The 25,193-nt window shown below is 38.9% G+C and overlaps 3 protein-coding genes across 5 annotated transcripts; 2 read left to right on the forward strand and 1 right to left on the reverse strand.

The window, feature by feature from the left end:
• Positions 1-8: 8 nt before the first annotated feature.
• On the forward strand, positions 9-4,003 carry LOC136248793 (D-3-phosphoglycerate dehydrogenase-like). Its single transcript, XM_066040599.1, has 9 exons — positions 9-272; positions 453-604; positions 655-874; positions 925-967; positions 1,019-1,108; positions 1,186-1,487; positions 2,677-2,859; positions 3,413-3,584; positions 3,641-4,003. The coding sequence occupies exons 1-9, from the start codon at positions 138-140 to the stop codon at positions 3,862-3,864; spliced, it is 1,521 nt and encodes a 506-aa protein (XP_065896671.1). The 5' UTR covers positions 9-137; the 3' UTR covers positions 3,865-4,003.
• LOC136248792 (uncharacterized) lies at positions 3,960-15,083 on the reverse strand. Its single transcript, XM_066040598.1, has 15 exons — positions 14,908-15,083; positions 11,259-11,369; positions 11,158-11,202; positions 10,827-10,972; positions 10,270-10,321; positions 8,686-8,925; positions 7,811-7,951; positions 7,583-7,750; positions 6,989-7,248; positions 6,252-6,380; positions 6,152-6,193; positions 5,990-6,068; positions 5,869-5,940; positions 4,392-4,499; positions 3,960-4,103 (listed from the first exon to the last, which is right to left on the reverse strand). The coding sequence occupies exons 1-15, from the start codon at positions 15,034-15,036 to the stop codon at positions 3,972-3,974; spliced, it is 1,854 nt and encodes a 617-aa protein (XP_065896670.1). The 5' UTR covers positions 15,037-15,083; the 3' UTR covers positions 3,960-3,971.
• LOC136248791 (serine/threonine-protein kinase tousled-like 2) lies at positions 15,040-24,567 on the forward strand. Of its 3 annotated transcripts, XM_066040597.1 has the most exons (17): positions 15,056-15,390; positions 15,527-15,585; positions 15,639-15,710; positions 16,385-16,457; positions 17,259-17,428; positions 19,998-20,087; positions 20,136-20,284; positions 20,849-20,991; positions 21,040-21,131; positions 21,346-21,443; positions 21,500-21,673; positions 21,719-21,808; positions 21,859-22,028; positions 23,389-23,515; positions 23,570-23,627; positions 24,076-24,129; positions 24,183-24,567. In XM_066040597.1, exons 1-17 carry the CDS (start codon positions 15,264-15,266, stop codon positions 24,402-24,404), a joined length of 1,968 nt encoding a protein of 655 aa, XP_065896669.1. In that variant the 5' UTR covers positions 15,056-15,263; the 3' UTR covers positions 24,405-24,567. The 3 variants fall into 3 exon arrangements, with proteins under 3 accessions (XP_065896668.1, XP_065896669.1, XP_065896666.1); XM_066040596.1 differs by having other exon boundaries at positions 15,040-15,184; positions 20,849-21,131; XM_066040594.1 differs by having other exon boundaries at positions 20,849-21,131.
• Positions 24,568-25,193: the final 626 nt, after the last annotated feature.

A 25,193-nucleotide genomic window follows, 5' to 3' on the forward strand; every position in this document is an offset into this window, starting at 1 on the left:
AGCATGCTTTATCCACGTGATAACCTCTACGTGATCACACGTGGCTACAGGGAAGGTTTTGTTCAGTCTGTTCAGCCGCTTTCCTAACTTGTGAGAAATCTAGGTGTCCCGCATTGTCTTCTTTACACTGTGTTGGCATGGCATTGCAACTTTCAAGCGTTCTCATCAGCGATAGCGTAGATGACTCGTGCAGGAGAATCCTGGAAGAAGCGGGAATCAAGGTCGTCACTAAAACTGGCCTAACCAAGGAGCAACTACGGGATGAAATTAAGGTAGCATGACTAAAGGGCACACGAAAGGAAAGTGTAGGAAGTGCGCCAAACTTGTATACTTGAAAACTAGTATAATATTATTCTTTGTTGCCACTGTTCTGCTTCAAAGACCATGCATTTGTTTATTAGTAATGGCTGCTTAGTCCTGGAGAGCTTTTATTGTGATGTCTTCCCATATAGGAACATGATGGGTTGATAGTACGCTCAGCTACCAAGGTGACAGCTGATATCATCAAGGCTGGAAAGAAGCTGAAAATAATTGGACGTGCTGGCACAGGAGTTGACAACATTGATCAAAATGCTGCCACAGAACAAGGGATCATTGTGATGAAGTGTGTATTGTCTACAATACTACACAATGTTATGTCTCCTATCACTCTAGTACACCAGGTGGTAACACACTAAGTGCAGCAGAGCTTACATGTACAATGGTGTTGGTGTTATCCCGCCACCTGCCACAAGCTCATATGAGCTTGAAGGAGGGACGCTGGGACCGCAAGAAGTTCATGGGGATGGAGGTGATGGGGAAAACCCTTGCTATTGTGGGACTGGGCCGTATCGGAAAAGAAGTCGCAACAAGAATGCAGTCATTTGGAATGCGGGTAGGTCACTTAACCAATCAAGAAACTCACAAATTGTTATCTCATTTTAGACTATCGGGTATGATCCTCTTGTACCAGCAGAACAAGCAGCAGGTGAGAGATGCTACATCATGTGTAGTGTAATGATAATTGTTGACTGTGTAGAGTTTGGAGTGGAGTTTATGGAACTGAAAGACATTTGGCCACTAGCAGACTTCATCACAGTACACACACCGTTAATACCTCAAACAGCAGGTAAGAATTTTGACAAATGGAGTGAATAGTTTTACCATAACAAAATCAGTTAAGAGGCTCTCATTCGTGTTTTACAGGTTTGATCAATCTAGATGTGTTCAACAAGTGTAAGAAGGGAGTGTGTGTCATTAATTGTGCTCGAGGTGGTATTATTGATGAAGATGATCTGTTGGCTGCCCTTACCAGTGGACAGTGTGGTGGTGCTGGACTAGATGTGTTTGTTGAGGAGCCACCAAAGAACACATCCCTAGTGCAACACCCAAATGTGGTGTGTACCCCACACCTTGGGGCTAGTACTAAGGAAGCACAGCTGAGAGTGGCCAAGGAGATTGCTGAGCAGTTTGTTGATGCTGCTAAAGGAAAGAGTTACTTTGGAGTAGTAAGTGACCTGTGCAGTGTATTGTGTGTGGACATGAAAGTGCCTGTGTGCAGGTATATGTGGACTTTAGTCTATGGGTCTGCACATGACGGTTGGGAATGATGAATGCAGATTGGGAAAGGTTGAAAGTTGACATCATGATAGATTAAAAATAATCTATCAGCAAACTTACTTGGGTTCCTTGTTAATGAATATTTTGTCAACCACAAAACATGTGTATTATGCCTACCCTTATATGGTGTTGTAGTGGTTACGGTGGTCCCAAGTAGTGGCTAGTTGTGTTGAACACAAGTCTTTGTGCTATATGGAGAAATTAATCCCTCATCATGAAGAGTCATCCCTTTTACCACCAGCAATACTGTCAGTATAATGAAATTTTGAACAGCTACATCAAGCCCTGGGTTAAAGAGATACGGTGGTACTGACCACCACTCAAATAAAGTAGCCACTGCTACCACTCAACAACCACCTCTGACATAAGTTAAGCCCTACACTATATTTGGACTCACCCTGTCACTTGTAGCCACTACTACCCTAACCCACCAATAGCTTAAGTACATCACTGATAGGACTGTATATTTGTACTTGGGAAGTTTGCATCATTGTATCACCATAGAGGAGGTAGCGAGGACACGTATAGCCAGACTGCTTTTTCTCTGCCACAACGCTTATCGATTAGCATCTGCTCTGAAAAGGGGTCTACGTCAAGTCTCAAGTTCTATTCATTTTCTCCATTGACAAGGTGACAATTTGACCAGAATCTAATCTGGTCACACAAAACTAGGTTACTATGGGTGAGCCTCAAGCCAACAATAGGGTTCACTGGGGCGTAGATAGCACTTCACATGAACTTCAAGGTTGTGTACTTTTTGGATTTCTTGGCAAAATAGTAAAAATCACCAACTCACTGTTACACGTGCCTAACGGGCTTTCTTACATGAAGCACTATCTAAGGATCTACTGAGCTCTCAATGTTTTGTATAGTTATGCACTTGAAGTGGCAGTTGTCCCTATTTTCTACCTCCTCTGGTGTCAACAGTTTACAAGAAAAGGTCACACATGTTTCCCAATAATAATCTCAACCACAAGATAATGTAGTGTTAACATGTGTAAAGTGATGCCATTCCTTTTATGGTGTTGTAGTTACCACATCATTGACCTGTCACCTGTATGGTTTGAATTTTCTTAGGTGAATTGTCCTGCCCTAGCAACAGCCAATGAGGCTGCAGCAAGACCGTGGGTGGAGCTCACTCAGCGACTAGCTCAACTGGCATCAAGTGTACTGCAGAAGGTCACTAGTGTACAAGTGACCTCTGGGAAGAAGAAACTACTTCGTGTGTTACAAGTAGCTGCCCTCACTGGAGCCATAAAGGTATGTAGTGTTCATGATTGTGAGTTCAGTGGAACCTGATGTGATATGGATAATTTAACTGATACTGTCCTTGATGTTATTAATGTACAGTGTATGGCTGTGTACAATGGGCCAGAGATACTGTGTAGGTATCCTTGGGCTGTGTACAATGGGCCAGAGGTAGTGTGTAGGTATCCTTGTTTTTCCTGTGTGTGCACATTAACAAGTTCCACTGTACTTCTTATTGAAGGATTAACTGTTAGTCTGTTACCAGCACTATGTACAAACATCAAAATGAATGGTTGTTGGTCCTTTTCCTTGTGTGAAAGGAATTTGGATATTGGATGCATTTACTCAAAAAATTAATTTTACAACATTTACTTTGAACCATACTGGTTGAGAGATATTTTAGTGCTGGTCTAGTTTGTGTATTTCGTGGCACACTGTGTACTGTTTACACTAGCACAAAATTGCCAAAAATATTAATGAAAACCACTAATCGCTGAGGTACTTAAATAATTTTTTAATGTCAGTATTTTACAGACGGTTTTTTTTTTAATATTCACTTCTCCAGGCTAGCCAACCTGATGTTAACATGGTCAGTGCTCCACTGTTAGCAAAATCTGCTGGAGTTAAGGCTACAACCACCACCAGTAACGAGGACACTGTTACTGTGGTCACATCAGGGGAGGGGGGTACAATGAGCATGACTGGTGCAGTGTGTGGTGACAAAGCCTTCCTAACAGGTAAGACAAGTTGGTTATTAAGAGTTACCTGTGTTATTATTCATCTCCTTTAACAGTGGTAGATTTATCATCAGTAGGATTCATGTTGCTAGAAGGAACAATAGCAATATTGAAGGGACCAGGAATAAAGCCAGCTGCTGTAGCTGATGTCGTGTCCCTCAAAGGCATGACAGTAGCTGGGGATGTTATTGTGTTCTCTCTAAGTGACCCTCTCACTGATGATATGATCACCAACTTCAAGAAAACTGGTTTAACCAGTTCCCAAGTGACTTTCTGGTGAACATAACACCCCTCCTTAAAGAGTGGTTGCAATTGGCTGGATTTAATTTAGGCCGCTTACTTATTCGATTGATTAGAATATATTTGTGTTTTCCATTTGAAAACATTTCATTTTTTATCAGTTAGATTCAACCATTCAATTGTATACAAGTGTCTCTGGTGTTTTGTGTTGGAAGAATGTCTTGACTGGAGTAGTTCTAATGGTCCTCGTATCTTGTTCAGTGACTCCATGGCTCTTAGCTGTAGAGGGAAAAATAATATAAATAGCCAGCTCTAAATAAGAAGCCACAAGGGCTCTATTATCCAAAAGAAAGTGCTGAAGAAGTGAAGCTAGCCCTTTTTCTTTCAATGTTGGAAGTGCTATCCCATTAGGGACCTGCGAGAAAACTTAAAACCTGTACCCAAATTGACCTATTGCATGTATAAAAGGTGATATCAGCCTTCAGACATGACTTGTAGTTTCATTGTTGAAACTTTCATGATTGAGGTATATTCCATCAATCAACAATAGTCAGTTTGTAGACTAACCTTTTGTCCAGTAGTTCGATGTATGTCAAGGATGAGTTGTCTGGTGTTGGTAGTCATGACAAATTGTGTAGCATGCGAGTCAATTATCAGTGACACCCAATCCACCATCTAAAACAATAACACAAAACTGCTCATCTTGTATACAATAATAACAATACAGGGAAACCTGTTACCATGGCAATGTGTCATTTCTATACAAAATGAACATCTCATTCCAAACTGTCAAGCTGCACAAGACAACACACTCTACAGCATTCACATTATAAACTACACAAGATCTTGTGCGCAGCACACAAATTTATGGAATAAGCCTTTTCTATAATGATGTCGCTACAAAAATGGTGACCTCTATTTGGGGTTTCAAGTACTGGTGCTATTGGGCAATAAATGAATGTTGATGGTTTGTGCGATTCAGGAAGAAGATATTGATAACGTGTATGGGACAACACAGTTTATGTGGGTTTTGAAAATTTCAGCTGGTATTGAAGGTTGAGTAGAAATAACATTCCCTTACATACGTATAACACCATACCTGGTCGCTTTGCTTCAATATTGTCTTGATTAACAACTAAATGACTCATTAAAAATTTGGTGTCATAGAACACAATAATCAAACACAAGATAGAGAATCAGTGTGACATCATTACGGAAAAGGCTTATTTCAAGATCGCATCAAAGGACAGATCTTGAGGGATAACACCCTTACCTTGACTTCAACACTACAAACAGATCCATTCTAATGGAAACTCATGGACATGAGACCAAGGATTATTTGCTGCATTATAAACAATTGCTATTTCAATTGGTACATCCTAGGACCCTAGTAAGACTATTTCTGAGGTAGGAAGCCAGATTCTATTAAAATACAGTAGCTATCACCACGAGGTGCTATGCTTTGCTGTGCAATCACATGTCAGTATGTCACTAAATTGTGTGACCTTCTCTGGACCTGTCATATCTCAGCTTACCACTACATGTCATACAAGTTGGAGTACACTCGAAACTACTCAGAGTTGAAAAGAAACTCGTAGTGGTTGTTGACCATATTCAATACACTTTAGACAAACTATCACAGATTGACTTGTATGGCAGCGGTTACCAATACAATTTACAACACTAGTAAATGACTTGACAACTTTTGAAAATGGCCACTGAAATATCATCAGTAGACTCTTGGGTTAACCTGAATGGTCTCAGGTAATGATAATAGTGTTCAAATAAGTGAATTGTTAGGATAACTGAAGCCCATTTATTAACATATACTCTAATAGAACACACACTTACTCCTAAAATACTCTAATTGAATGGTCATCGGGTATGGATAAATAACTGAGGGTCCACTGTATTGAAGAATACATTACAGTATATCTACAATACAGGCTACAAGTCTGGGACCAAATACTCTACAATGTTCACCTAGAGTAGTTTTAGTACGTATACAAATTCTTGTGTGGAAGCATTAAGTAGAAGTTCTCACCTGCTGGTAGGTGGGGCTGGTACACGTCCAATTAGACTGCTTGAGGAGGTCGTGTAGGAGCTCCAATAAAAACTATGGGTGTGGCCAAATGATCAAACAAACATTATGACATTCAACATACCACAGAATTTTGAAATGATAATTTTCTCAAATGATCTTGCAGTATAACAATGTTACAAGAACATGAAAATATTTTAAGTCTAAGATGATAGCAGCAGTTAAGTACAAATATGGTAATATCTAGAAATAAACAATTAACAATTAACATGTAACCAAAGGATACAAAAGAGGTTTTATTAATGTTGATTGGCTAGAATCCTGCAGCCTAGGTGACAGAAACATTTGAAAGTTAAAAATTCCACCAATCAAGCAGTGTGACTCACCGCTCAACAAAACTGGTTACCAACACAACAATAGTGTGTTCAGGAATGTGATGAACATGTGTTAACATGTCGTCTAGTAATGATAAGTTGTCTGTCTCCATAGCAACATCTACCAGCTGTCCTGTTAAACTATAAGAATACAAATATAATTTAGATTCTTAGAAAATAGAGTTACATAATATGACACAACCAAAAAGTTGGGTTTCACTGTAAATTAGTAAGCACACACAGCACATGACAAGAAGAGTGTACACATCTGAGCTGCCATAAATAATGCACACAGCATTTGATAATCACTTTTACCACTAAAAGGTTTCTACATAACAATGCACCTGAATACCTCACAAGAAACTTGTACAGAAGAAACACTTGAGTGAATTGTCAACTGTGATAAATGTCTTTGAAAGTAGGCGTTTAGACCTGTGATCAATTTGTCGAGCTGATGTGGGAAGGATTTTTCAACTTTTAATTTCTGTTGTATGTGCTAGCATGTTCCCAATAAATGTTCAATTATTTCATATTATTACATCTGCTGAAACATCAAACAAAAAATATTGTGGTAAGATCTTTGTGAAGAGAACTGTGTGACAGTACATACACAATAGGTCCCTAGTAAGATTTATAAATACATTGTTTTGAAGTTCACACACAACATGACTTGTTTGCTGGTTGTGCATTGTCGCTATTGAAGCTCATATATTACACAGTACACTTCACTGCTTATAAAGTAAACATACTTTGAGGGGAAGTTTCCATTTTCAAGCAAAAATTTTAACAGTTCATGTGAGGTGTGTTTGGATGAGAGGCACTTCTCTGCTACCATGGTAACGACATGTTGGGGCAGCTGTTCTCTGCCACTATCCAGCTGACTAGCCAATTGTTGCAAAGCAGAATGAAGGGTGTGGTTGGTGTCATCCAGCTGCTGCAGCATCTCATCCAGCTCCTCCCACAATTTTTGATTGGATGATTCTATAAGACCACCCCAAACACTAGGATCCTGAAATGTGTACACAAAACACCATGAAGTTTAGTGTTACAAACAAAGACTCTAAAATCACAATTCCTACAAAGGTATTCAGTAAATGAAGCTAAAACCACAGGTTTAAAGTGTGTTAATTATTACCCTATGAATGAATATACTAGACAGTAGGGACTTGTGACGAATGCTATAGAGGCAGGGAGGTCTTCCCACTAAACCTCCATTAATCTCTCTTGCCAACTAACTATAGCATTTGCAAAATCAGGAATTCTAAATGCTGTGCCTTGTGATGCTTAAGGGCGCTCAAAATTCTTTCAACCCATCCCATTTTTGTCGGTTGATTGCTATGTACCTTTCTAGCTCTCTTCCATGGTGGCATGTTCAGTAATGGTTGTTGTTCCACCAGTCTCTTTCCCTTCCCCAACACTGTTGATAAACTAGTTATTGTTGGTAGTGTGATACTACAACAATGTACCATCCTGGTGGACACCAGGATCATGTGATCACCATGATGTAATAGCTAATAATAGCACAACATGGTCACCATAACAAAAATGACTATGTTACCATGACAACATACTTGTAACAATGTATCAGTGGTGACAGATGTATGCAATGATGATGAAGCCACAATAGTACCATAGCAACCATCATACACATCCAGGCTGGTATCAGTCAGTACAGCATAGTGACTGGTACCCACTCCACAAGCTAACAAGGGCTGTAAAATAGCAACAAACAATAAACAACTCTCTGGTCCACGTAACATCTTAGTGTAACGTAGACACAAACAACCACCTGGCTAGACTACCTCAGTATTTCATGTCACAATAGTCAATGTCATGTCATAATAAAGTGTACTGCTTTAGTACTTCACTATTAGTGCAATAAAATCTATAAGGTGACTTTATTGATGACTTACTGTACAGACAAAATTATAGTTATTAGTGCCGTTCACTTTCACTGAATAACCGATTGGAGATTTCCAAAACTTGAAAGCCGGTGATAAATATTAAATAACCGATAATCGGCTCCCAATTATTTCACTAATATGCACACTAACATTTGAGTAGCTTTTGAGTGTTGAACATACCACTGACTGTAATTCGGTGACTGGGTCTTGGTATAATACATTTTGCTGTGTATCAATAGTCACCCACTTAAATTAATAAAAATTTATTGTCAATCACACAAACACATGTGTTCCATAAAGAAATATTACTGTTTTAAAACCATGGCCTAAATAGTGGAATTTAATTGTACCAAACTAACTGATTATTGTCAATAATATTGGTGACCAATAAACCGGTGATTTAATTTTTGTAGGTACACAGCTATAATAGTTATGAACCAGGAATTGCAAGTCCATAAACTAAAAAAAATCACATAGGAAAGAAGGTAAGTATCAATCCACAGGGTTTATAATTATAGTAGCATCTTTTCAGAGTGACTAACTTTAGAAGTGGTTGTTGTTAGGTGGTCACATGTGAGCTCTACTGGATCACATGATCCTGATAGTAGTAATGTGATGTCATACTGGTCTACTCCCCCACCCTCCTGCACAACTAGGAGGGTGTGGTTGCTGCTCAGCACGATACAGGAAATGATATCACTGTGCATGGCAACCAATGCCGTTGTCAAGGATCTTGTGACGGTATTCAGACAACTTAGTAACAGCTGATCATCATGTGATGGCTGGAAAATGATAAGGGTTTATAAATACAATAAGTGATTTATAAATAGCTAAATACTACATCAAACAGTACGGTAGTAGGTCCTAAAGTAATGGGTGCCACTAAAAATTCTACATCTACAAACCATCATAGAAATATCATATGTGTGAAATCACCCTTACAGAATAGTCTTACTCCCAAATACAGCATTAAAATACCAAGAGTATAATAGTAACCAAGAGTATTGAATGAGTGTATTACCCCGTGATTAATGTTGCATGAAGTAACACGGATATTTCAGTAATTGCTCATTTATATTGCCATTAAGGGTTGCTGTATTTAGTCCAATTCAGCTACTAAACCAGGTGAAAACATGATAGTGTTAAAGAGAAATGGAGTTCTGGCACTAGGCTGTCAAACGAATCCCTGAAGACGTGGCAACACGCTCGTTTATGAAACCATTGTTTTAGCAAGCTGGAGGTCCTTGTTACACAGTCCTTGCACAATAACTGATGAATGCTTGGTTGAACAGCACAGAAAACTGGCGAACAAAGACCCGTTGCCACATACACATTTCAAATTACCATTTCGAACAATTACTGAAATATTCGACGCAGTCATTAATTACGGGCTAATATACTCTTGGAATACACATATAGGCAGCCAGATATAGAATTTTAAAATAAATTGTCAAAACCTGGAATTTATTTTGGTTTGCCTGCCTCACTGCTTTACCGGCAAGGCTAAAGAACAAATGAAGCAGCACACGACCACCATTTTAAGCCACAACAAATTCATGGGTTGGATGTGCCTTTTAGGTATTAACTTTCATATTGACACTTTCCTTGAAGGAGCACACCACAATTATTTGAGTTGTGTAACGGACTGTAGTATCCTTGGTAGTATCTGGTAGCAGCTGAGCTGTGCTTATAAAATGATTGCAATGGGCCACTCCCATATCAGAACATGCCATCACACCTCTAATAATCAGCTGAGGACACACTCCTCACTGATCTAGCTCCATAGAAAACAAGGTACAGTGTATTGTACCACACCCCTACTGTTCGTGAGATTGAGATACTCTAATACAGCAGTCACAACCACACATGCTACAATGCCAAATAGGGGAATTTTCCATCTCTTGTTTCACTACTTGTTGGAACTCTATTTCATTTTAATGTTTTTATTGTACCATGAGAAGGCTAAAACCTGTTGTTGATACAGACAGGATTTCCACTTCAATTTTCACTAAAATTCTGTATCGAACCAAACTTGTTGGAACCACAACATTCCACTGCTCAGGAAAAACTTCCTTCAGCCCCTCCTAGAAACATACCTATTCCTCCAGCATACACCAATTGCTTACCAGTTTCAGTAAAGAGAACAGTTTAACATCATCCACACCACACCATAGTAAGCTGGGAGAGAGGAAAGAAACACATGGGAGTGTTTGAATATCTTTGTACTTTGTGCGTGCGTGCGTGCGTGCGTGTGTGTAGCAATGCAAGGTATAAATTTTTATGAAGCAGTTACAAAAGCTCCCAGCACAAATTTCTGTGATTCCTTATGTACAATCAACACAAATAATTTTACATTGCATCTCTTTGACATTGTGACGAAAAATTTAGAATGACAAAACACTATTCACTCAAAAATACACATGTTCTAATAGTTCTTGTGCGACAACAATAACAAGCAAAATCACATGCATTTCTTCCATTCATTTTTGAACTTCAAACTACAATTACCGCACTGACTTCTGCTTTAAATTTGTTGACGTGCAAGAACTATTAGAACATGTGTATAACAATGTCAACTTTCTATAGATGTTTTTGAAAGCTAAGGGATTTTGTAAAATTTTGTACCTAGCACAGATAACCACAAGCACATGTATACAACATAACATGATGGACTACTACTTACTCTGCTGTCTCCTTGTAATGATCTGGTAGCAGAGACACAGCCCCACCTCCTGGATCATGTGACCAACATGCTGTACAGTTGGAGTACACTGTGATTGGCTCATTTAGAGATGGCGTGATCAGCAATGAATGGAGTTGATGTGACAACTAGAACAATATTATGTGAAAGAAATATATGTACTTCCTGGTGTGCATTTTGTGTGTGCGTGTGCGCGTGCGCACGCATGTGTATGTAGTGTGTGCGTGCGTACGTGTGTGTGTGTGTGCAGTGTAGTGTGTGTGTAGTGCATTGTAGTGTGTGTGTATGTGCGTGTATGTACATATTCACTTACATTAAAAGATTTCTGCACACTTCCATCTGGTTGTAAGCAATATAACTGTATATGAGAAATAACAGGTAATGACTATTGATCACATGATCACAGTGACACACCTTCTTATGAGCACCACACCAGTATTTACCATGACAACACACTACATGTTGTACAAGGGTAGTGTTGTGTGGCTTTACTGACATGCTCAAATGACACCTCCTATCCATCACCTAGCAACAATAAATAACAAGTGATAACACAGGGTGTTGGGTCATCTATTTAATGACAACAAAATCTTCAATAAAAATGACACCTGAGCCCTCAGATTGATATTTGCTTTATTATGTGTCCCAGAGTCTTGTGAGCAAACCTTTCTAGCTAAGGAGCAAGCAATAGCTGCATTATCTGTATATCTTGTGAATGAAATCAAAACTTCCCAATACCATTATCAACACCGGGTGCCATGTTTTGGTCACACATCATAGCAGTTACGACACGTAACTAACCTCTTCTCTCTAACTACCTACGTACTCAGTGAGCCAGCGTTTTAGGCACTAGACAGATGCTAAAGCATCTTGGGGCAAGCCCGGAGCTGTCTAATTCAAATGTTAAAATAATGTGAAATTTGACAGGATTGTTGAACTTTACTATAGCCATAATGACCACAAGGAATGTAACAGGTGTCTAAGGAGAAATTGTTTTGATCAACCATATTTACACAGGGAGAGGGGGAGATCAGATTAATACAATTACATCATTTCTAATACAATCACTAGGAAGTGATTTCTTTGATATGGTTTGGCAGGTTGTTCCAGGTGTTACAGGCATTGGGTCCAAAGGAGTACTTGTAGGTATCAATTCTTGTGAATGGTACATTGACCTGGTTGTTATGGTGGGTACTGTTGTTGTAGTGTTAGATGAGGTTGTATCAGTAAGTGAGTCATGGGGACCAAATTACACATACATAATCTAGTTGTGGTTGTACTAATGAAAAATAAGCTGTTATTTAATTTGAGATTTCTTCATCAAAGAAAATGCACAGCTAGCTTTAACTGTGATGTTGTGGATGTGGTAGGACCAGATTGTATGGAATATGATTGATCAAAACAATTTCTCCATAGGCGTCTGTACATTAGCCCCCCCCCCCCCCCCCCCAAATATCACGACCATATTTGTGTTCATGGCATCATTGTGGATAAGGTCCATAGCAGCTTAATATAGTCTGGCACCATTAAACTATCATATATGCATTGCTGAAAGTTTGTTTAACAAACACAGTTGATTCAACAGTGGTGTGTATGTATGGCAAGCAATGATGAAAGCAAGAGTGCAACAGGTGCCTTAAAACTGAAGCAGTTTGAGTACTCTATGAACACTTCAAAGTAAAACAAAATTTAGGACCATGGCTGCTGGCTCAGCACAACTATAGTGTGTTCATTATTGACTGACTGGAATTGTGTGTTCTAGAATTGTGTTCTGGAATTGCAATTGTCTATCTGGCAGACAAAAAGTGAAGTGAAGGACTGGAGTTATCACCACCAGTGGACTACCACAAAAGTTTTATGAGGTGTTGATACTGTACTCGTGGCAGCTGTACCAACCTTTGAATTGACTACTATAGTGTACATGTGAGGCTTTCCCTGTTTGTTACGTAAGCTTTTGGGAACATGACCGTCGTACCAATCATACTGACAATTGAAGTGAACAGTTCAACAAGAAAGCCATACATACTAAACATGCATGTACTTTGTGTGTAGCTAGCATTCAGCTACTGCTTCTATCTCACTAGTGAAAGTAGTAATATCAATACAGAGAAGATACAAGCTAACTACATAGCAAGTTGTTGTGCTCACTCCTTTAGTACATTTGTATGTGGAAACCCAAAACCTGATGTGTTTCCAAAGATACTGTATAGTAAAAAACTTTGTCGGTAAAAAGTTTGACAAAAACCCACTATAGCAAAATTTACAAAAAAAACTTTGGCGAATGGGGCTTCACCTGAAATTTTTTTAGCTACCATGTGCTATACCACCCAACAGCAACATCACTACACGCGAGTGCGAGTGATTAAACAACTCTCAAATTAAGGGGGGTGGCAGCAGTTTCTCGATCGCAAGTCTTTATCCCTTGAATTGAGGGATGGCTCACTATGGAAAAGGCTGCCACACCCCTTAAGTAGTAAGTCTTTTAATCGCGTGCACTTGCGCGTAGTGACGTTGCATTTGAGTGGTAGCTACTGTACAAGTATAAGCATCGTTTGCTGGTTCTTATAATGTCGAGAGCAATGTTTGGATTATCGTGAACTTTTGTGCAACAATGAACCTTACGACAATCAAAGGGAACATTGGGAAATTCCCACAATACATGTTCCGATACTTCGATACCCATCATTTCAACATTGCTAATCTGCTCATGTGATTGCTAAAAATAATAGGCAGATAAAACTTTGGCGATTGTAATGCTATTCGCCAAATTTGACCAAGTCGCCAAAGTTTTTTTACTGCCAAAGTTTTTTTCTATACGGTATGAGCTCTAGCTATAGTACAGTTGGGACTCTGTTGATAACAAAAAAAGTGGCTAGTTTCCCAGGTAACTTGTAACTCCATATCAAAGTACGACATTACCACACAAATGACCAAACTATATATTTGGAACAAGCTGTTTCCTGAAGCTATCCTTACAGACTAGCTTACTGTCTGTCTCGTTAGCAGCTGTGCAGACACTCGGTATATGACCAAACCAAAAACGCATGATCACATGGTTAACACTCACTGGCATTTTCAAAACATTACAAGGACGTCTGATAGAGGGCTGGAGTAATGCACCTATCAATGTAATCCCCGACTACCAGGAATACGGGCTGAGGTGGGGGAAGGTGGGGATTTGCATCACAAAAAAAAATTACTATTCCCTACCTACTGCGGAAGTATTGGTGATACAAATCCCGACCAAGTCTCGACTTGCAAACCCCAGGGATAGTGGGGCTAGGAGGGGACTGGTATGATCATTTGGCGTTCAGGCGTTGGTCAAGAGATTCAGGTTGTGAGTTCGAGTGGATTCTAGTATGTAGGTAGCGTCTGAGAAACTCCTTTCTAAAGGCATATATGCCTTTGTTTTAGTAAACTTCTTAACCCCCATCCAGACATGCCAACTCTCACGCATTAGGCGTGAGTCTCACTCTTTGGCTAGTAATCTCATGCTCTCACGCCTAACCCTGTTTCTCACTCTTTCAGCTTAGTTCTCATGCATTTCTCACGCCTGATCTGCTTTGTAATTAGCCCTGTGCTTAAAAATTGGACAACCTTGTGCTTATTTATGTATTTTGAGCATGCAGCGACCTTTTTTTTTTTGGTCTTCACTACCAAAAATCCTGGAGCTGCACTTGAGTCTAGTACACATTGCTGGTAGTTTCAGGTTTCACTCCTAAAATTGTTGAGAGGTTGGCATCATGTCAGGGAAAATTGGTGATCAATCCCCCACCATCAGCCCGTATCTGTGGTAGTCAGGAATTATATTGATAATTTGATGGGTGCATAAGTCTAGTGTGGACAAGCAGAGGATGTTTTTACAAGTTGTCTCTACTAGTCCTGCACGCTGCTAACTAGCTATAACTACACATAGGAACAGTTCTGTATTGGATGCCTCAAAACATCCCTGAACCGATACCCATATATTATTACTGCAACATTGAACACATCCAATACACGATCACATGATTGTAGGCGACGCAGTACCGTATGTTTAATGGTGTGCATCAATTGAACTCACATTATACACGCTAACAATTCCAGCCTTAGTCGAGCATGCCAGCTCGTGTTCACCTAGTCCAACACTTGCTCCGATAATCCTTGATGACCCGGGCGGGACTAGCACCACCGCCTCGCCTAGTTCAGCCATTTAATGTCCACGGCATGATCGCATGCTGCGTGCGCATTATTTGGAAACGTTACGGTTACAAGGCAGGACATGGCTGATGAAGACGCAGCTAGTACAGGTCGTGTGTTTAAGGACTGGATGAGTACAGGGAATTCCAATTCACTATCTGGTATAAAGCGTAAAGCACGTAGTTTAGTGGTAACATTTGCATAAATCGAATCGATCATTCTTGTACCATCGAGTATTGGATGACCCTCCATTGTATAATACACACTTATTCATTAGTTAATATGAGAAGGGGTGGACACTATTATGACGTGGCCATGGACACTGTGGATGTCACTACACCAATGCTGTTGGTAGCAGCTGTGGATGGTATGCAGTGGTCTCCTATCTGGGAAGCCATTTTTATTACACTATGCGTTTGTTGTATTGGGAAAGCCTGGTTACTTTAGTGTTTACAAGGGTGCAGGCATAGCTTGCTTTTTGATGTGATGAATATGTTATACAGAAATTGATGGACTTGATCCGCAAAAGAGAGAAATGTTGGAGGCTCGTATTACTGGTCGAGTGAGTTGTGACAATATAGTGACTCAGCAATGTCATGTGGTGTGTGTTTGTAGGGCGGTGGTCAACTATTCTTGCCTACTAATGACTCAAATCAGAGCAACGCTTCATTTAGTGATAAAGATGAGGTGAGCATTAAAGTGTATTCTGTTTATACTACTGAAATTGAAATTCCTCAAATATCCAAAAAGATAAAATTAATTTTAGTGATGCTCATGAGTGGTAATGATTTTCTACAAAAAAAATTTTATCCATACTTATTGTTCAAAGTTTCTTATAGTAATGACACACCTCCCTATTTAGCACCAGGGTGTATGTTCTATGTGTGCTAGCAGAGTGATTGGTTGCGTGTTATCAAACATGTCATGATTTCAAAGAAAGCTCGAAAACAACGCCTGATATCAAGTATTCTAATGATTTGCTACTAATTTAAACTGATAATGTACATGTAGTTGAATTATCACAATGTTGATAATATACTAATGGAGAAAAAGTCTCCCAATACTGTTGCCAGTGGCAATTCTAGACCTGACCTACAGGGGGGCCAAGTAGGGAACAGCATGACTATTGTTGTATGGCTGTAATATAAAGTAGAATTTCAAGGGGTGACCCCCAAAAGTTGCAGTTTGAAGGCTTGAACCAGCCTAACATTTATGGTAGTGACATGCTAAAACAATGCTAATCTATACTGCAACTTTCCCCCAATATTTTCAACTTATTTTTTTACCCTCCTGTGATTGTTGCAGTCCATATAATATGTTGTGGGTTTTATTTACCCGTATGATAATAATCCTAATTGTAGCCCACCATCAACTCGTCTCAAGGTAAACAACACAAGAGGAAACATTCAGATAGTGACTCTCCAGTTAGACGAGGTGAGCAGCTGGGATGTAATAAAGCTGTTGGTGATATTTAATTGGTTATGGTGTAGTCTCACCAGCCATTTTCTTTTGTCGTTTGGTCTGGAAAAAAGATGACAAAGGAAATTAAATATTGTCTGACTGACAAGACTACTACATGGCAAATATGGAAGACATAATCACTGTTATATATCTGTGTGAGAGGGGTGTGTAAACTCATGATCAAGTGCTACATTTTGGATAAGTAATATGGCATGAACAAATGTTTAGCATTTGAACATTCTCTTATGAAACTGAGACCAAAAGACTAGCCTCGATAGCTAGCCTCGATAGCTAGCTAGGTAGTAACCTTGTTAGTGAGGCACATCTTAAAGGACCTACTAGCTATAATTGGGTGTTCTTATTATAGTAGTGTTCTTATTATAGTAGTGTTCTTATTATAGTAGTGATCTTATTATAGTAGTGTTCTTATTATAGTAGTGAGCACTAATTTATACTGTTCAAATGCATGACCATGTCCACTCAATAAATCAAATTGGCACCAACATGGACAATTTTGTACTCTGAGCATGTAGAGTGTACTGAGTGGTCTCACGTACATCTGAAGGTCTTAAGATCTACCAGAGGATTTAAAGGCTTGGTTACATTAGCGGAATGTACTAGGAACACACACAGCAAAATTTCATGGACAATTTAATGACAATCACTCATTTTGAATGTTTTGACTGTTAACATCCCCAATAAAATGTTTCTATATGAATCTCTTCAATATGATAATGACAGCCCTGATAATTATATCTCTTTTGTATTGTGTAGCAAAAAGCCCTCGTAATTCACAATCTAATTCCCATGGCAACAAGAAGATTAGCGAGTATTTCTCTAAGTTCTCCTACAGTCCTCGTTCTAATACTGGTTCCCATACCAACTCCAAGTGGAGCACTGTTGATGGTTCATGTCAAACTGAACTGAGTGGAAGTCAAATTGAAGTGAGTTGGAATCTGTGAATGTGTTTTGTACGTATCTACGTACTTAGTATATGGGTAATAGTGTACTCTATATAATTATACGTATAACTGTCCACCTATCCATCTGAATTATTTCTTGCCAGTAACTTGGCAACCAACTTCTGTGTTTGCTGTTATAGTCTGTGTTTGCTGTTATAGACCACAATATGTGCTTCTGTTTGGTCTTTGCATAGCATTGAAGATGTTGGTGTAGAGGAAAACTCGAGCTACATTGCTGTCAATACCACAGACAAACAGGAAACAGCCCTAGCATTATTGCATAGATAGTGTTAAAGATTCCTGTCCATTTTCTTCTCAGTGTCACCTTTTCGAGATATACTTTTTTCGTGCATGCTTTACTTCTAAATTATGTGCATGTATCAGCACAATTCATATGCGAAATGGAACACTTATCATCTGGCTACCTCACAAAGTTTATTGTGAAGCACAGAATAAATAGTTGAGCTGGTAGAGAGTGTGGTTATTTTTTTTGTTAACATAATTAGCTTCATAGTTAACCCTGCATGGATAGCATAAACTAGTACAGGGTGTACTTTAAAGTGACATCACCATGCATGTTATATTGTGAATGGTGCTGATGTTTGGATCTAAATTGTTCTGCGAATAGGGCATGTACCAATGCTAGTTTGGCTATGTGTGTGATGACTGTGATCCCAACGTTTACTGCAAAGTAGTAGAAAAATAATTACCATATCATCTCTAATTATAGCCCTGGTGTTTACTGTATACCCAGAAATTTTTGTAGTGCACAATCTTCACGGTTAGCAAAGCTACCGTAAAATTTTATCACGTGAAAATTTATGTGTGTCGTACTGATAACAACTTACTGATTGCATTAGTGTGGCTCCTGGTGTGTGCATGATACTGTTTATGTGGAGTCCACATATGCTTACTAACAGTATCACACATTCCTGCTATATGTTATAGTTATATCCCGGTATGAGGGTGATATCATTGTTATTACACGAGTCCGAGGCGGAGCCGAGGACGAGTGTAATAACAATGATATCATCCGAGTATACGGGATATAACTGTTTTATATCCCAGTGCACGGGAGTGCGCAGAAGTTTACGGATAGTAAATTAAGTTCCGGTTTGAGTTCCTGTCACTGTGCTCAAGATTTCGTCCGAATTGTGTGGAGATTCTACTTCGTAGCTACAAGAGAGACCTTACATACTGCCTACAAACTGTAGCGAAGGGCGGTGTTATGAAGCAGCGGTTCCAGGTACGATTCGCCTTCGTTAGAAATTGGTATGGTGGTGTCGCGTGGTGTGCAAGAGAAAAATAAAGACCAACAAGTGGCTACCATAGTCCAAGATAGAACGATGAAGCTAGAGGAAGTTAGTTCTTCACCATAGTGACCGTTGGGAGTGATTGCTGGAGCGAAAATCGTCACGGACTATTCTTGACATTTGCTATCACGGTATTGGTAACTTGTAGTGTTATTGTGTAAAGGATTAACAGTTTTCTTGTAAGATTTAGGTAATTTTAAGTGCTGTATTGGTGTGTTTTGTATCAATATTTCCTTATTTGGCTCTTTGTTCCATTGGTAAACAATGCCATTCGCGGTTATTATGATGTCACGAAAGAGACTGAGTGGCTCCGCAACAGGGTGATAAGTTAGTTATCACTGGGTGATAACTAATATATCGTACAGTAGCAGCGCCGCTCTGTCTAGCTGTATGGTAGTTATAACCCAGCGCGGCGTTTTGATACTCCCACGCACTGGGGTTTAAATATATATATATATATAATAAGTGGGCATGGCTCACAAAAGAAGCTGGCCTACTGCAAGACTTGCACAGAGATTGTGTATTACTTGGTTCAGATGCACTTTAGCAATTTGTATGATGCTTGGAGTAAAAATCAATTCAGATCCTTTGTAGCTGTGTGGTCGAGAACAAACATCTTCAGCCATAAAATAAACCATAAAAACCATAAGGATCGTGGCATCCGTGAAAGTTAAAACACGAAAATCCTGACAAAGTACATAATCGTGAAATATACATACTGTGAAAATTTCCGGGTATACGGTATTTGTTTCAAACAATCCCACCCCAGACATACAAGACTGGCAATCGCATATTCCTTGGAATCAACTTGTACTGGCCTTGGTGTACCCCTCAGCATGTAACACATATTCAAGTTTTAAAGGAAGGGTTTTTTTACTTCATTTTTGATCCTGTCGTTTGTGGCACCTTACTTGCACTATGCGTTCATTTGAGACCCAACATTTCTTTCTGTTGTAATGCACTATTCCCCTGGTGACAGGTGTTTATACAGAACCAACTGTAATTATAGTATGTGTGCATATGGTCATTCATCTCCATGTTGATCGGTTGTTGTTATAACAACAGTAAAATTGCTATACATTTCAGAACTAAAATTAAAACAGATAGCGATTTTGCTATCCTGATATCCTGAACAAAACCTTTCTGGATATTCTATGGATATCACTTGCTAGATATTGTATATTTGTTGTAAACATGTCATACAGTGCTTCGTTTGATGTATAATTATAATTGTTCAGGAATTCCAATCATCGTGGGTGGGTCCTGAACGTGTCAACAACCTAAACCTCACTATTGGGGAACTAAAGTTGCAGCTTACTAGAACAAAGGTAGGTCAAGCTTATCTTGCACCCCTACATATCTAGCTACACCCCCAGGAGCTGTTGAAGCAGACACAGACACAACTGGAGAAATGTCAAACGGTCAACACCAAGTTGTTGATGGAGAAGAGTGTCAGGGAGAAGAGAGAAGCCAGACAACTCGGTGTGGAGAACACCTTACGACTTGGACACTTCACCACACAATTGTACGTGTATAGTGTTATAACATAGTAATGTAATTGGGTAATGGATTATATGGTGGACTTTGACAAGTGTGTTCTTTACTTCTGACCAAACATTCATGTGGTGTTGTGCAAATTTTTACTAGATAAGAAATGGATTAAGTTTTTGTGGCCTTGATGGAAGTAAAGTCTGTGATTAGTTTCTCATAAGCACCACTTTGTGCCTTCGGCGCTTATAAGCTTCTGGTCTATGGTATTGTGGTATGTATTATTTAGTTGGAGAGAAATATTGTATCACTGTATACAGTTATAAGACTATGTCACATTTACTCATGGATGTAGTTGGTCAATATTTTATATGGAAACTATATCACATGATCCCTCAGAAAGAGATATATTTAGTAGTCATATAATCTAATGAAACAGTCAAGTGTAGTTCAGGGTCACTAAACAAGCTGTGAACATAAGATGAAATTTATATTACCTAAATAGTGTGTTTTTTGTGCTGCAAATTACATGTATTTATATTGTAGGTATTTGGTTAAGAGTTTTTCTGTCCTTACATTTTAAACATTGTCATTGGTACAGAAAAGGAGCTCAGTTTGCTGAGTCATGGCAAGATGGAAGTGCATTCGCTGAGTTGCTACGGAAGCAAGAAGAGGTAACGTCACAGCGTGAGGAGTTAGAAAAAGAGCGCAAGTTTTTGATGAAGCGTAAACCAGGAGCAACTGGTGGAAAATCTGTCCGTCACAATGTCCCACATGACCTTGACATAACAGGCTCAGCAAGATCACCACAAGCTCCACTGACACATGAAGAATATCAAGAGAGAGAAGAAGTGTTGAAGTTGAGGGCTGGTGCTCTAAAGAAGGTAAATATAGTAAATCAGGGAAAAGATTGCTATCAAAAATTTTTGATCAGTGGCTATATCAGCAAAAATACACAAAGCAATCCACCAATTGATAGATGTCACCCACTAGGCAATTAGGTTGGGACATAATACTAGATTACTGATCTTTCCTTTGAACTTGGACTGTGCTTGAGCACTTACATCAATGTCATTGTTCGTTTTGATTTTTTTTTAGAAAGACGTTGAATTATCCATGGAAATGGAGAAGCTGGAACGTGAACGCAATCTCCACATCCGTGAGCTGAAGCGTATTCAAGCTGAGGACAAGTCTCGGTAAGTTACACTCGCCTTATTGCTTTCCACACTAGAGTCACACCCCGCTTTTATAGGTTCAATGATAACATCAAGCTTCATGAGCGATATTTATTGTTGGATTTGATTGGCAAAGGAGGCTTTAGTGAAGTCTACCAAGCTTTTGACATCAAAGAACAAAGATATGTTGCTTGTAAGATCCATCAGCTAAGCACAGAATGGAAAGAAGACAAGAAAGCTAATTACATTAAGTGAGCTCCGCCCACTTTTGTACTTAACCTTATTTTCCTAATAAGGCATGCACTGAGAGAGTACAATATTCACAAGAAATTGGATCATCCACGTATTGTGAAATTATTTGATGTGTTTGAAATAGATGCTAACTCGTAGGTTGGGCTGCTATTGTGATCACATGACCAGCTCTTCCCTCTTACAGGTTCTGCACAGTACTGGAGTATGTCAAAGGACATGATTTAGATTTCTTATTGAAACAACAGAAAATATTTCCAGAGAAAGAGGCAAAAGCTATCGTCATGCAGACATTATCGGCGCTTCGTTACCTTAATGAAATTAAACCTCCAATAATACATTATGACCTCAAACCAGGTGAATTGTGTGTGGCGTATTTTAAAGCATCAAATTAAATTGTGAGATGTTTCTTATAGAGTGTTTTTTTGTTCTGTTGTATTGTAATATCTTCTGCTACCATGAGACACTAATGGTTGTAAAATATATATAGACAGTATCTACAAATCCTTTTTGTTGTTGTTGTTGTTTATGCCTGTATTGTGTTAATTTTACCTTCAAAATGGATAGTACCAAGTAGCCATTAACTCAGTGTGTTATTTGATGTATGTTTTTGTAAATAATTATTTTAGGATAAGTATATATAACCAAGAAAATTAGCTTTTTGAAATTCATACACTACGATAGTAGGGACCACAAAGGAGTAGGCGTGGCCCACGAAATAATATCACCCAAAAAACAGCCTCAATTTTCCCTAACGATGATCAGGCAGTATTGGTTAGGTAAAACTAAGCCCAAACAAACTTTCAGATTGACCCGAAACGCTTTCAACAAGTTGCTACGGAATTTTAAAAATAATTTATTTAATGGAATTTTCTACTGACTAAGTAATTAACTGACTGATGCCTTCAGACAAGTGTAACTTGATAACGGCTAAGGCTACGGGCTTGATTTTTTCACTGTTTGACGTCACTTCAGCTCGACAGGTGCCTTTGGCATACCGCAGTATGTACAATGCATTCTTCATGGACTTACCAGTGTCCTCCTTTGTGTCCCATTCATCTTTGCTGACAGTGAAAAGTGTTGATTTGGTGATAGCACGTGATGACTTCTCTTCGTAACAGAAACCGTCCGTATTTGTCATAGTGGCTATTTTGATATCAGAGGTGCTTTTCAAACAGTTCTTGATTCATACTGCTGTGTAATGGGTTGAACATAGCCAACGATGAAGCGTAATGGATACTTCACTTTTCAGACAATAATTGATATAACTGGGGTGCGTGGCGCCATTTCTTTCTTTCGGTATACGTGGATTGCAGAGGTGCTTTTCAAACAGTTCTATGCATAATGGGTTGAACATAGCTGACAACAAAGCGTAATGGATACTTCACTTTTCAGACAATAATTGGGGCACGCGGCGCCATTTCAGATGCGGTATGCATGGGTTCACCAGTCATCATTATTATTTACAAAAAAAAAAGTTAACAAACAAGTACACAGAAAAATTTGGAAATTATTTTGCACAGTAGGGATATAACACTTCTTATAGTTTTACTATGAATTAATATCCTGCACTACTCCAGCTTGTTTCATTACTTTTTATCGATGTGTTATGGTCCCTACTCTAGTTGAAATTTCCAAATTTTTCTGTGTACTTGTAATTTGTCTAAGTACTAGGTAATATACACTCATTTGTGACTACTGTTAACACACCCTGCAGGTAATATACTATTAGGGTCTGGAATATACAGTTATGATGTGAAGATCACGGACTTTGGGCTCAGCAAAGTTGTGGAACATGAGTCCCCAGAGATGGAGCTGACATCACAAGGAGCTGGAACATACTGGTAATAGCCACACCCACTGATCTTACTTATCTCATTCACTTATTTGTTCCGCAGGTATCTCCCTCCAGAATGCTTTGTTGTTGGCTCAGAACCACCAATGATATCATCTAAGGTAAGATGGAAAACAATGTTGCAAAAGGGGTGTGTGTCTGGTAAACCTTGGACCACAAGATCTTATAGGGCAGTTAAACACTCTAATACAACACTCAGCTATTAAATTACATATTATAAGAGACATAAGAAACTGAAATCTGTAATATTAAATGCAAGTTTCTGAATGATTTAGCTTCCTGAAATTGCTATACCTCAAGTTGTATTGTAAGCACCTATAATAACGCAGTGGCACAAACTTGTTTCTAAATGATGCACAACCTCTAAAGCTCTTAAACTTCTGGTTGTTTTATTCACTGAGAATATTTTAAAGCAAGTATTCATTTAAGTTGTAAATCCATACACAGCCAGTTCAACAAGTGATCCAAGATGGCTTAGGGTCTTCTACCACAAATATTCAGCTTCTTCTCCATTTGTCCCAGTGTGTATTTTATTGTGTTATAATACAGGTTGATGTGTGGTCTGTTGGAATTATCTTTTATCAGTGTCTATATGGCAAGAAAGTGAGCGTGACTTATATTAGAGTACACACATTATGAGGTGTTCGTCCTTGTAGCCATTTGGACATAACATGTCACAAGCCTCTATCTTGCAACAGAATACAATCCTTAGGGCCACTGAGGTCGATTTCCCTCCTAAACCAACTGTCTCTCTTGAAGCCAAACAATTCATCCGACGATGTCTAGTGTATCGAAAAGAAGATCGTGTAGATGTCTTGACGCTGTGTGACGATCCTTACATTAAGCCACGCAAAGCAACCAACGATAAAACAACTTGACATATCACAAGCAGTCATCTTCATCCATTATGTAGTACATGTGGTATAGCTTAAGTCTTTCTTTTGGGAGACCATTCTATATATAACACATACCATGTATGGAAACTATTTACAAATTAAATTATGTGTACATTTTTAGCATCAAAATGTAAACTCATTAGAATGCAATATGGATTAGTTCAGTAGTTGGCAAAGTGGTCAAATGGCCTCCAGCAATTAGTAGCTGACTTTAAATTGGTCAGCTAGTTGAACTATCAATGTGGTATTACACAGAAAATCTTATAAACAACTGCTGTTGTCAGTTGTGATAAAAATGGCTTGCTTTGTTACACACAGACAGTGCTAAGACCTGGTACAGTGGAACCTCAGTTATCCAGATTCTCAGTTAACTGAAGTGACTGTTCTATTAGGGTAGTTTAATAATACTGATATTTTTTAAAATGTTCTTTATGCTGTTTTAAGGTTTTTTTATAGTTTCAAAGACATGAACTTTTCCACCCTTGGTACCAAGGGGTTTGGATAACTGAGGTTCCACTGTATACAAGGAAGTAGTGTTCCACCGATAATCGGATCGGTATCGTATCGGAGCCGATATTGGGCTTTTCGTATCGATCGGTATCGGTTATTCAGGTATTCCGATACCGATTAATAGCCACTCGCGCCAATCGTCATAACCATAACTATCATCATAAATCCTATGCTAGCAAAACATGAGGTATAACAAGTTGGAAATAGTGTTGAGTATTATTCTAGCATAAAAGGTACAGGAATTGCTTTGCTAAACATCAA

The sequence above is a fragment of the Dysidea avara genome, chromosome 3 (genome assembly GCF_963678975.1).
Source record: "Dysidea avara chromosome 3, odDysAvar1.4, whole genome shotgun sequence".
NCBI lineage: Eukaryota > Metazoa > Porifera > Demospongiae > Dictyoceratida > Dysideidae > Dysidea > Dysidea avara.